The sequence below is a fragment of the Mustela nivalis genome, assembly GCF_964662115.1.
Source record: "Mustela nivalis genome assembly, chromosome: 3".
Taxonomy (NCBI): Eukaryota; Metazoa; Chordata; class Mammalia; order Carnivora; family Mustelidae; genus Mustela; species Mustela nivalis.
The window spans coordinates 146,018,834-146,032,150 of record NC_139022.1 but is presented as its reverse complement, the minus strand read 5'-3'; the positions used below and the strand labels follow the sequence as shown (position 1 = coordinate 146,032,150).

The 13,317-nt window shown below is 35.3% G+C and overlaps 1 protein-coding gene across 2 annotated transcripts in view; it reads left to right on the top strand.

Moving 5' to 3' along the window:
- Positions 1 to 13,317, top strand: part of LOC309860793 (uncharacterized protein) — a 190,549-nt gene that overhangs the window by 38,652 nt on the left and 138,580 nt on the right. For both annotated transcript variants that reach the window (XM_082723250.1, XM_082723251.1), the window contains exon 2: positions 1,212 to 1,257. In XM_082723250.1, coding sequence (XP_082579376.1) covers positions 1,212 to 1,257 — 46 coding nt within the window. The remainder of the gene's footprint in view (positions 1 to 1,211; positions 1,258 to 13,317) is intronic.

Here is a 13,317-nt window from a genome sequence, read left to right as displayed (position 1 = left end):
TGTTTAGGCTCTTCATTCAATTATAGGTTATTTGCCTTTGTAATCAGTGCCTCCCTTGCATGCTTAAATATCTCATGAGCATTATCATCAATTTCTGGAGCTCTAATATTGTCTTGGCCCTAACAGCTATAATAGCCTTTTCAAAACAAAGAAAATAAATAATTCATAAACTGGAAATAGGCCCCTGAATAATTGAGTTAATAACTTATATTTGAATAGATATTAGGAATCAGCAGAACACATTCCACTTTAAGTTATTAGGGTACATAGATATTAATGTACATTATGTGACTCAAAGTCATAGTTATTTAAACTGGGAGTACAACCTTTCCAAGAAAGGATATTTTCTCTTACCAAGATATTTCTGAAAGTTTGGCTCTAAAACAACTTGGGAATATATCTGTTTAATCATGTTGAATATTGATTTGCAAATTCTCTGAATTTTTATTAAGATTAAAATGGATAATTGAAGCATCATGATATGATATGTTCTGTCTAGCATTATTTAAAATGTATGCAATATGTTTGGGATTAAGAAAAAGATCCTAAAATGCAGTTATATATTCTATTTTCCTTTAGGCTGCAAATTATTTTGAAAGTATATAAATAAAAATGTATTAAAATTCAAATTTATACATCCTTTCATCACATTACAAATTATTACTAATAATTAACTCAGAGAATCTCATTTACATAATGTGACTGTACATTGGTTGCCCCTTTCATCAACATCAAGTAGGATACTTACACCAACAAAAAGAAAGAAAGAAAGAAAGAAAGAAAGAAAGAAAGAAAGAAAGAAAGAAAGAAAAGAAAGAAAATAGCATTTGAAGAGGAAAGAATGCTAATGTTGTTCATGTAGAGGGTATTTTGAAGAGTACCACAGGCAGTTTCCTATTACCATTCCACCATTTCTCACCAAAAACCAAGATTTTCCAAGAACAAGGTGTTCCCAATTATAAGATGATATGCTAGGATATCATATAACTGGTATATGCCTTTTTATCATTTAGATTTTGGTTTTATTATTTACTTTTATTATCTTGATTATTATTTTCAATGTGTAATAAGACAATAATATTACTAGTTTGTTGAATTATTTTTTAATTAGTATGAAATGGGAAGAATCTTATGGCTAAACATCAGCATGTTTTATAAAGCTTATATAAAAAATATATTTCCAACCACAAAAATTTCCATTCACTTCCTAGGAAGGATTCAGCAAAAGCTGCCCAGTCACAGATGAGAGCCACTGAGGTAAGAGATGCAGTTACATATTTTTATTAAAATAAATTTATTAGCATTAAAATATAATTTATTAAAGTATTTATTTATGGGGAGCCTGGGTGGCTCCATCATTATGCTTCTGCCCTCTGCTCAGGTCATGATCCCAGGGTCCTGGACTCGAGCCCCACATCAGGCTTCCTGCTCAGTGGGGCACCTGCTTCCCCCCCTCCAACTCCCCCTGCTTCTGTTCCTGTCTCATTGTGTCTCTCTCTGTGAAATAAATAAAATCTTTTTTTAAAAAGTCTATTAAAAAATATTTATTTACATATATTTGAATATTCATTGCAAAAAAAATTTTATGTGAAACAAATTAAAGGGTAAGTAAATTTTAAGTGTAGTTGGCCAGTTGAGGGTGTGTCACTATCCCTGGATTTCAGAAGCTAGCAAGGAGAGAATCAAACATCAGTTTCTGGCACATTTGGAACATGATCTCACCAAGAAAGCCCAAAAGAAAAGTCTTACATATTTAACCATTATGCAAGGTGACTTAGGAGGGCAATTTTGACAATGTGGGGGAGGGTGATTTTAGCAACTTCATAAAACAACCACAGATTAATGTTGCTAAGAAGAGTTTTATGTTAATTATACTTATCAATACAACACTGGCACAAGAGAACTTGAGAGATATTGTGTGTACAGAAAGAACATTACCTAGTTTAATATACTAGATATTTTAAGCCATAACATATAGTAAACATTTAATCTAGGTCTATTAATTTGGGTCTATTCAAGCAATAGACAATGGGGAGTTCTAATATAACTGTTAAATAATGAACATAGTGTAAAACGTGCTATTCTGTGTCAAACAGATCTGGACTGTAAAAGACAGTTTGTACAATCATTTTCTATTTTCAGTTGATGTAGTCTGATTAAAAGCAGCTAAGACAATGGCCTTTCCAATAGGCATTTAGGATGAAAGGAAAAATGGAGGGGCCAGGCAATACAGTCACTATGGTAATCAACAATCACGAGAAGACTGATTGTTAAGTAGAGTTGGTAAGGAAGGATGAACAAACATAGAAGGGAGACATTGCTTTTCAAGGAAACATTTTGGGCCAGGTTCTTCCAGAAGGGGTGATGTTCCTTCTATAATGCCATAGAGGAGTCCATCCAGCCAGAGACCAGACTTCTAACCAGAGGAGTAACCATAGGGACAATAAACTTTCTAATGAAATTCTTATTAGAAAAAGGCCTAGCTTTAAATAAGGCTGCTGCAGCTAGTGATAATGATGATGGTGATGATGATAGATGACATTTATTATGTGCTAACCACGGTCCCAAATACTTTTTTTTTTAAGGTTTTATTTATTTATTTGACAGACGGAGATCACAAGTAGGCAGAGAGGCAGGCAGAGAGAGAGGAGGAAGCAGGCTCCCCACCGAGCAGAGAGCCCGACGTGGGGCTCGATCCCAGGACCCTGGGATCATGACCTGAGCCGAAGGCAGAGGCTTTAACCCACTGAGCCACCCAGGTGCCCCCCAAATACTTTTCATATAATAGCACATTTAATCTTTATAATAACACCATGGGATAGGCACATTTTTATTTTCATTTCACAGATAAAGAAATGGAGTCATCAGAGTTGTCATTTTACCATTATCAATGTTAAGGTATGAGGGAACAGAAAAACATACCAGAATTAAACTAATAAAGATAGAAAAGATGTTGACACCCCAATTTGTGTTTTATTTTGTCCTAAAATTTGATTCATTCAATAAACAATCAAACAGCTGTTTATACCACGATCCGTGTTAATCTCTGGGTATGCAAAAGGTAGACAATTCAGATATGTGTTCTGATATTCTTGGAATTTATGGTATTATTAGGGAGACTTGTAATTTAACAAGAAATATTTTCTCACTTTCTTAATTACTAAATTGAGCCTGGAGGATTCAGTAAGTGTCATCAACCTAAGAGCTGAGGGATTGGCATAATATTTAGGAAATTGTCCGTTACCTCAGTGTCAGTGAGTAAAAGAACCCTGTTTGATGTTTTGACATTGTAAATTGATATTTATTTTCCTTAAATGTAATAATTCTTCAAGACCACTTCGAAACCCAAAGAGTAAGGCCATCTTGTAACCTAGCAACAACTCTCTCATAATGACCTTCAGGTAGGGAAGGACAAAGTGCAGGAAACTCTTAAAAGCTGTTTTAGGGTTTATCCCAAAACACACCCACACACACACACACAGAATAGTATAGGTCACAACATCTCTTGGAGTCTAACAATATTTTTAAAAACCAAACTGTATTTCTAAAGAAGCTTCACCTTTATATTTTTTGATTCTTTTTAAGTTGTGTTTTATTTTTTAAACATGTATATTGTGATTTCCTTAAATCTATCAATATAGTCTTGGAAAAAAAATATTTCTTCCATTTTCTAGGTAACTATTGATGATTTCACATACTTTTGCTGTTAGGATTTCTCTTTTCTAAATGTAGAGTTGCCAGATAAAGTTGAAATTCAGATGAACGGGACGCCTGGGTGGTTCAGTTGGTTAAGCAGCTGCCTTCGGCTCAGGTCATGATCCCAGCGTCCTGGGATCGAGTCCCACATCGGGCTCCTTGCTCCGCAGGGAGCCTGCTTCTCCCTCTGACTCTGCCTTCCACTCTGTCTGCCTATGCTCACTTTTGCGCGCTCTCTCTCTGACAAATAAATAAAATCTTAAAAAAAAAAAAAAGAAATTCAGATGAACAAGAATAAGTATTTATTTAATTATTCTAAAAAGTTCTTTTTTTATTTTTTAAATATGGTAAGTTTAAAGTGGTTTTCATGAGCTATCCTTCTACCATCCTTATCAATTTATTCACTTTTATTCATGTTTTCAAATATTTGAGAACTAATTATATGTCAGTATTATTCTAGGTACAGGGAAGTATCTCCTTGAACAAACAGGCTTTGCTCTCATAAAGCATATATTCTTATGAAAGGAAAAACAAAGAAGCTTCATAATACTGAACATTGTGAGAAGTTAGGAGATAAAAATAATTTCTAAATCTTTCCCATGGTGAACAAAATACCTGCTGATTAAAACCCTACTTAGAATATATAGCTTGTTGCCCAGTTAAGGTTTTTAAAATTATTTCATCCCTAATAGACTTGAAATAGCTAATGTTATATTTAATCAATCAACCCATTGATCTTTTATTTTTCATTCAGTCAATGCCTGAAAAAGTAGAATAAATTACGGTATAAGCCAATTGGCTTTTATGTGAAGGAAATTTGTCTTTCTCACTTAGTTTTGTTATGGCTGTGTAAAATGCGATGATATCTCTTGAGATATCTAAGCAGAGGGTTGTTGACCCCTGTGGAAGGAGGTTATTTGAGCATTAGATGGGCAGGTGGCCTATGAGCTTCCTTTCAATTTTGAGTTTTTGTAATACTATAGAGAAACTCCTCTGCAGAAAAACATCTGTCCATGGTATTCCCTGAACCCAACACCAGCAAACTTCATCTGGATAGTTTTAAATTAACTATTTGTTCCTTTCTAGCTTAAGTCAGCATTTTCTAGTTGCTTGTTCAGATCTTTCAATCATTTCTCACATCTTTCAACATTAAAAAATTGAAAAAAAAAAAAGGGAAAAAAGCCCTGAAAACTAAATAATATTTCAGCATGAATCATTTTAATGCTCAGAGTTTTGTGACATAGGTGCTATTGTTATCTCCATTTTTCAGAGGTAGAAGCTGAGATTCGAGAAGTTAAGCAGTTTTCCTAAATTCAGGAACTGAATCTGGAAGCAGTCTGAGCCCACAGTTGGGTTCTCTCAATTCCCAGGACCTATCATCTCCTCCAGTGAATCTTCTAAAAGCTTGCATTTTTCAAAATGTTTTATCATAAAAGCCTAAGTATCACACTTAGATAGATAAATGTATAGAGTAGTTAATAGATTATCTGACCACTGAGTTGAACCTGGCATACATGTATGTGAGATGAAAAATTGGGACCTATGGAGAACAACTGGCAAAGGCATTCTCAAGTTTGGAAAGTCATACTCATTAAACTTTACATTTTATAGTGCTCTATGATCATACACAGGTAATACATACAAATAAACTCCTATCAGGAATAACTTACAAAACGTGATAAGAGAAGCCCCAGACACTGTGTAAGCCTCAGTGACTTTATTCCACGTGGTTTGCTCTCCTTGCTCTTTCTTAAGTACTTGCCTTACCTGCACTCTAGCCTCTTACTCGTACTTGGGAACACATCCCTACCTGTTCTGGGAAGTTCTTTTTGTAGAGGACTTCCAAAGAAAAGCCTAGAGTGGGAATTTGGCAAACTTGGTTCTAGCCCAGGATCTGCCACTAATAAGTTCTGTGTCTAAAGTCAAATTTTTGTCATTTTTCTGTGCCTAGGTTCTTCATAAAAGGGATAGAGCTCAGGTGCTGTGGGAACCAGCTAGCCTAGCCCTCCCCACTCTTCAGTGCTTCAGTCTCATACTTTTCATCACTCCCAACATTTTCTCTAAATCCTGCTTAAATACTTCTGGGCATTCCATTCTACGTACTCTGAGAAAAGTTTTCTTTTGAACCTAATTCTTCTCCTATGTGGTTTCCGATTTTAGTTTCATTTTTGTTCTCTTGAGTGTCCTAGATCAAGGGTGCTCATTCTTTCATTTTTGAAGGCAGCTATCCCCTCTCTTGTCCCTCTCACCCTTCTCAAATCTCAGTTCCAGCTAACAATTGTAGATATTTTAACCTTCCATATGAAATGGTTTTCAATCTTGTTTCCTTGGTCACCTGTCTCTGGACTGGGTTCCTTACTGATGGTGTTCTGAAAATGCAGGACCCAGAACAAATAACAATGAGAACAATAACTAATGTCTAGTGCTTGTCCTGTGCTAGCTATTGTTTTATGTGTTTAATACATATTGTTTCATTTAATCCTAATAGCAGCGTTATTCAGTAGCACTATTATAATCCACATGAAAACTGGGAGCCAGAGAGGTAAAATGGATTGCCCAAGTACAGATAAGCCTGGTAATGCCAGGAATTCAGGCTTTTCTGGGATATAGAGCCCATGCTCTTAATAATTTGGATAAACTGCATTTTCTGAAATTGGTATTTGAAACCCAATTTGTGCACCACTCGGTTGACCGGGACTTACATCTTCCTTACTCTAGATGTGAAATTTCTACATGCACAGCCTAAAATTCAATGTATATGTTTTATGTGTGAGGACTTCAGTTTTGAAGCCTGTAGGAAACATCTGCTCTGTATCATGTACTGTGCAGAACATAAGGATTTTCGGGATAAAAATAAGCCCTCCTCTGTCTAGTTGGAAAATAGACATTCAAATAAGTAACCCAAATGTAATGCTAAGTATAGTTAAGTTTGAAGTAAAGTAAGAACTTTATTAAGATTAATGAGAACACGGAGATTGTAACTAATTCTATCTAAAAGAAAAAGAGATTACTCCAAGGAAGTTAGATGTGGATAGGTTCTTTAAGGATGAATAGGAATCCACTGGACAAAGAAGAAAAATATTGGAAAAAATACTTTGTCTTTATTAATTATCTTCGTAAAAAATATGTCTCAAAATCAGCCAAGAATTAGCATCATGTTTATTAGACAATGCTTCACGGAAACAACTATTAAAACAAATAGGACAATGTTTGGTCACTTAGGATCTTCTAGAACTTTTATGTTCATCATGGTTTCGCAAATTCTATTCAGCAATCTTTAATTAGTATGAAATGTAATCTACTCAAACAGAAACATTTGAACTCACTTAGTGAAATTATGTGCTGTAATACAACAGTTTCACCACTAACTAGCTTCTTGTCCTTTGTACCTATTTTAATTTTTTACTTCTGAATCATAGATCATGGTTAGAAGCAAGCTAAAAAGTGAGGAGTTTGGTGTTCTTTTTATAATCTGTTGACAAGTTAATATTTTTTATAGATGGCCTATTTCATTGTGTTCTTCCCACTATAAAAATACCTTTAATATTAATTTTAGGTGGCTTTTGAAACCTCAATAAATTCTAGGATTCATTATTCACTTATATGATTTTTTAGAGGTCTAGACCTCTTCACTCTTATTTCTGTTCTTTCTTTCCTTTTCTGTATATGTAATTGTTTTTTAAGTTGTTGCTTTTGGTTATATAGAAATCCGCTTCAGAATTATATGAAATTATAGAGCTGGAATTTCTTTTTTGAAAACAACATCTCATATCATTGGTTTTGGATTTGAACCATCTTTTCTTAGGGCTTGATCTAGGAAAGACTTCTGCTGCCTCTGAAATTTGCCTTCCTGAAATCCATGTTACATGTCTGACTTCTTGCCATATTTCCTTTACTTGTTTCCAGGCATTCTATGGCCTTTTTACTCAGTGTGGTATATGGACCAGCAGTGTTAGCATCACTGGGAGTTTGTTAGAAATGAAGAATCTCAGGTCCCCATTCTAGGTCAAGAAAATCAGATGGGCTTATTAAAAACTCATTCAGGTGCCTTATAAGTACACTGAATCAGGGAAGCACTGCTTTGAGATGAAAGGGCAAAATAACTTTCTCCAAAGGTCTTCTCATTTCCACCTGTCTAACCAAGTCTTTTTTAAGAATCAGGTTGATGGACCTTTGGTAGAAAAATACAGTATTTCAAGGCAAATGAAAAATTTGTCAGCTACCTTATTTTTAGCTGAATTTTAGTAATAAAAGTAAGCTAGCATTCACAGAGGGATTACTGTGTACTCAGTACAACTCTTCAAATTTATCCTCTGATTTAATCTTCGTAATAGCACAGAGATGCAGTTAGCATTGCAATTCCCATTTTACAGGTGAGGAATTTGAAGCCAATGTAGAGATTCAGTTCTTACCCAATATCACAGAGCCCCGCAGAGCCAGGTTTCAAATTAAACCTATTTAAACCTATTTGATTCTAAAATCTATGTTTTAAATAATGTCAAAGCACTGTTACTCATGACAGGATGAAATTTTTAACAGATTACAGGGAAGCTGAAAATTTCCTGCTCCATTATATTTGTTCTCTTTTCCCGGTCTGTATTCCCTGACCGTTTTAAGCTACTGCCTCTACCACCTGTTAATATTCCTGTCCACACCCATGTCTCATATACTAAACATCCCCTGTGAGGGTAATCCAAACACTCTCTTGCTCTCTCTCCGTTGCTTTAATTGTAAATTGTTTGTTACAAACTTTTCCATAACATACCAGCTCACCCTTAATCCTTCCGGTTTCTAATCACTCCTATTTTCTGCCTTGTCTTGATCTTTAAATCTGCTATTCAATACTGTTATCCTTTCAACTAAGAACTAGGTTTTTTTTCCCAATTATAAGACCTTTAACTCCTTAGGTAAACACTGTTCCTGATGTGACTAGACCTGGACTCCTACCTTCGGGTCAGCTCTAGGCACAATTCCAGAATCTAAGCTTACTCTTGTTCTAAGAGAAAGAACATGAACTTTCTTTCAGTAATTAAGCTGTAGAACATTCTTTCTAACACTTTACCTTGTTCTCTCTCTCCTTGTCCTTCACTGAAATGTTTCCTTTCATGCTATCAAAAGCAGACTTGAGTTCCACACAAGCTTTTATCTTCATGACATGTTAAGTTCATCTACATCATCTTCTTCTAAGGCTTTACTAGAACAAAGTATCATTGTTATGATCAAATAATAAATCTTACTGACTTTCTATCTTGAATTGTACTTTAAATTTTGTTAATGCTCTGGGCTTTGAATATACAGTAGAATTCTTGACCCTCATTTTAGTCATTTTTAACTGTGGACTCCTTTGTTTATATAAATTGCATAACTTTTTATTGTAATGGCCGATGTCCTTCATTATATCCAGTTTTATAGTTTTATCTGACAATGTTTTCCTTCCCTCTAGACTTTGACTTTAAAGTTAACATAAACCTGGCAGACTTCCAGATGATTCTGTACAATGTTATATACATTGTACTATAATGTACTATAGTCAGGTGTTCATCAATCTGGCAGAATAATCCCTGATGCAGGACCAGATACAGTTTTGTATCTCTATTTATTTAGCTAATCATTATTTTTCCAGTCTTTTTTTCTGTCCACAAAATCCCCAACTCTTCTAAAATGGTAGTGTTGGTAAGACTATGCTTTCAACAAACACTTTCCTTTTTGGCTTAGAGCTCTGATTCCTGGAGATGTTTCCCAAATTTCTTCTGTTTATGTCATTTATCCATATTCAATATTATAAGTAAGTGATGGTAAGCCAGAGGATGCATTCATTTATTTATCCATCTTCAAACTACTTTTATTGGTGGATCTTTGTTCCAGGTATGGTGCTGGGCCAGTAAATTGGTAAGCGCCAGTGGACTCTAAATGGAGATGATGGATTTCATTTCCAAAAGAGGAAACAACTATGATTGTCCATGTGTTTGTACAAAGGGCTACCTCCATTCTTATATTTCTTCTTTGTCTGGTAACTAAGCTCTTCATGTTTCCTAATTCTAGAAGCCCTCTGTCTTTTCATAGAAAGGGAGAATACTGCTTTCTTTCCAGAAATTATACATCTCTTCCCAGAGGATTTCTCCAGTGGATCAAATTTCCTGCTCCTTCCCTTCTTCCTTTGTGTAATAGTCTTCCATTGTACTTGACCTGTTTTAATCCATCTTTGCCCTCTCAAAACCTCTTCCCTTTCCATTTCTTGCTTCAGCTGCTTCTTTATGTTACCCAGGAAGTAGTTTTCTCTTTCAATATAGCAGAAGATAAAAACCCATTAATTTTGGTGTTTTAACGTTATGAATTTAATTTTAATTTTATCACATTGCAGCTACCAACATAATTTTTTTATTACTTTTGAAAAGAGGGATAGCAGAGTCTTTTTTTTTTTTTTTATCAATTACCGCCTCCCCCATCCCTAGGGAAACTCTATGAGCAGATGTAGGACCCTTTTAGGTGGTCTTAGTACCTTCTCACTTTCTGAACTTCCTGTATGAATTTGACTAGTTCTTATTCCTAGTATTATGACTTTTAGACTGTCAAATATTAAATGCAGCCAGTAAGTAGAGGCAGATAATTAAAAAAATATATATGTATTCTTACCTCTTACTTTGTTCTTCCTACTTTGCTGGTCCTTTGCATGAGCTCCTAGTTGACTCCTAAAATTCCTTCCAGTGCTTCAGTGTGCCTTTCTAGTGTATCATACGTGTTTGTGAACCACTGACCTATTCTCTGATACTTAATTATTACTTAGTGAGGACTGATACTTAGTTTTTTAAAAAATAAAAGTTTTATTGGAGAAAAATAGAGCCACCATGTACTCAGGGAGAAGAGCACAAAAAATTAACAGATACAGAACAACTGGAAAGTCACAATTACCCACTGTCGTTTGCAGTTACTTTTCACTTTCTTTAATAGCTCCCGTAGACTTGTTTTTTAATAGTCTTGCCAATTTTTTGGTTGAAACAGCAACAAGTTTTCAAAAAATTAAGAGCATTCAAGATAACAAGTGATACCAAGAGTCTGTTCCTAACAGGCACTGATTCTACCTAAAAATTCCTTAAGAGTTACTACTGAGTCTTATAGAATAGTTTGTAATCTCAGAGACCATCAGGGATGAGTTAGAACATTGACCGATAGTTTAAAGAGAATTTCACATGGTATGGAAAGTGCCATAGGAGCATGTTAAAAATCAACAAAGGTTTAATTACTGAGAGGTAAGTTTACTATAATATTTTGTTTCAAAAGAGGAAAATAATCCCCTAAAAAACTGAAATAAGATTACCAATGTGTTAAATAAGCTAAACGTTTTTATATGCATTTCTGGTGCAAGGTGATTCTTTTCTTTCATATTGCCTTCATAATGTGGAAGCTTTCAACTTTTTATTTAAAGTTATGTGCTATGCACACAACCTGATGTTTGTTGATAGCCCCATGAGCTCAGATGTACCTGTGCTATTCCTAAAGGGTAACCATGATGCCCAAACTAACTTCAACAGGATACATTTAATTTATGAATCTTTGTGTCCATAATCTCCCTCAGACAGTTTTTTTTTTTTAATGAAAGGAAACGGAAATTACAAAATACCTACATTTAAATCAAATTAAGAATGTAACACTGACTGAAGTTGGCAAAAGAACTTTTTTTCTTCATCATTTGTGGTTTCAAAGAACTGGACTGAATTTAGAGTTCTCTGAATCTTTTGTGACTTAATTTAAGATCTTTTCTTTATTTTAAATGGGATAGACTTCTTATGACGTGAAAGGAGTAGTTGAGGCTGGAAAATTCTAAAGTATAAGCATTATGGTTTTCACACAATTGGAAGTGCTTTAAAATTGACCTAACAGGGATTCACACGTCAGATTGGTATAGTTGGAGGCAAGTTTCATTTTGTCAGAAATGCCATTCTAGAACGAAGGCAAAAAAATGTTACAGCGTTTTCTGCTTTACGGAAAGTTCCATCCTTGGTTAGTTAGTAGGATCAAAATGTCCCACCTTTTGTTCAAAGTGCCTCCCCGCTTTTCCTTTTGCTTTTGATACTACTTAGAGTGTTCTACAGTTAACAGTACTCCTTCCCACATGAGAAAATTACGTCCTATATATGTTAATTTACTTGTCTGTGGTGATGTAAAAAGGATATTAAAGGGTATGTGTGTTTGTCTCTAGATTTCAGCTTAATTCCTAAAGTTATAGATACTAGGCATTAGAAATCTCCATATCCTAAGGAGTTTTGAGGGGATTCCAGACACTACTTCTAGGACTAAAGAAGAGATGGCCAGTGGCATCTTTCCACTCTCATACTCAAGATGACTCTCAGGCTGGAGCTTAATGAAGAATGAATTTATGTATTTCATGAGTGTTTAGCTTAGTGGGGAAGGTGGTAATATCCTACCTTTTCTCTTTTTAAAAGAAAAGATGGTGGTTACTCCCTTACATAGGAAAGGATTCAAGAGAATCCCTAATAGTAAACTGAGGGTTTCCTCAGCAAGGAAACACTGACATCTTATTCCTTAGTTGGATGTTTGCTGAGCAGCAGAAACTTTTGGGCCTACCTCCTGGTATACCAGAATAGATCACATCAGAAAGCACTTTGGAGAAATTAATACTTGAGTTCAAGGGCAGAAGGAACACATATCCTGCTTCCTGTTTATTCCTGGGTAATTTTAACTCTGTGAAGCAGGATAAAGCAGCTCCTAATATAAGGAGAAGAGATGGCATCAGAAAAACCAGTATGTGTTCCTGTTACTTGGCATGGAAATAATGTATGACTCCAGAGCCAAGTAGATGGTGTGAACAGATTCCAGGGGCCAAGTAGATGTGAACAGATATCAGGGTGTAAGTCAATGTAGTGAAAGGTTGTCATACGGGAACCATGGCAGGACAGTGTGCAGCTAATTCACTCAAGAGTTGGCGTCTATGCAGTATGTTTCCTGGAACTGAAGATAAATGGGGCCAGAGTGTAAGGGCTACAAAGGGAATGCTTGTTTTATTGAAGATATTTCTTTTCCAAACTTGGGAGCCTATCCAGGCTTCTCTACGTGTCTGGTTTTGCTCGTGGAATGTGAATAGGAAAGGCATGTAATACTTCTCACTTAAAAGTTGAAGAGTCATCATGTGTTCTGTAATGGCGACAACAAGCCCCAGAGAAGGGCCACTACTTCCTTTTCAATCCCAGAGTAAAGAGGCAGGGGGAAATGATGTTAACCAGCAGAGAGCTTGTAATTTAGATAGCAGCTTTTGTTATTTTAAGCCACTAAGATATGGGACTGTTTGTCGCCACTGCACAACCTAGCAAAATACGATAGATATAGCAAAATATGATAGATAGATAGGACATCAGTGAGTGAATAGTACGGATTTTTTCTGTACAGGCCTCTAAAGAATCCACAAGTATATCCCACAAAAGAGTGAATTTGGGTCCATGGGGGTCACTGTGGTTGCCCATCAAGAAAGTAAATATATAAGACCTTTTTTTTTTTTTTTTTTTTTTAAATCCAGCCTTCTTTTCCTTCCCCAAAATACAGTGGCAGGAGGCAGTGGGGAAGAGATATCTAGAAGTGGGGGAGTAAGTGAAAAACAGAATGGAATAT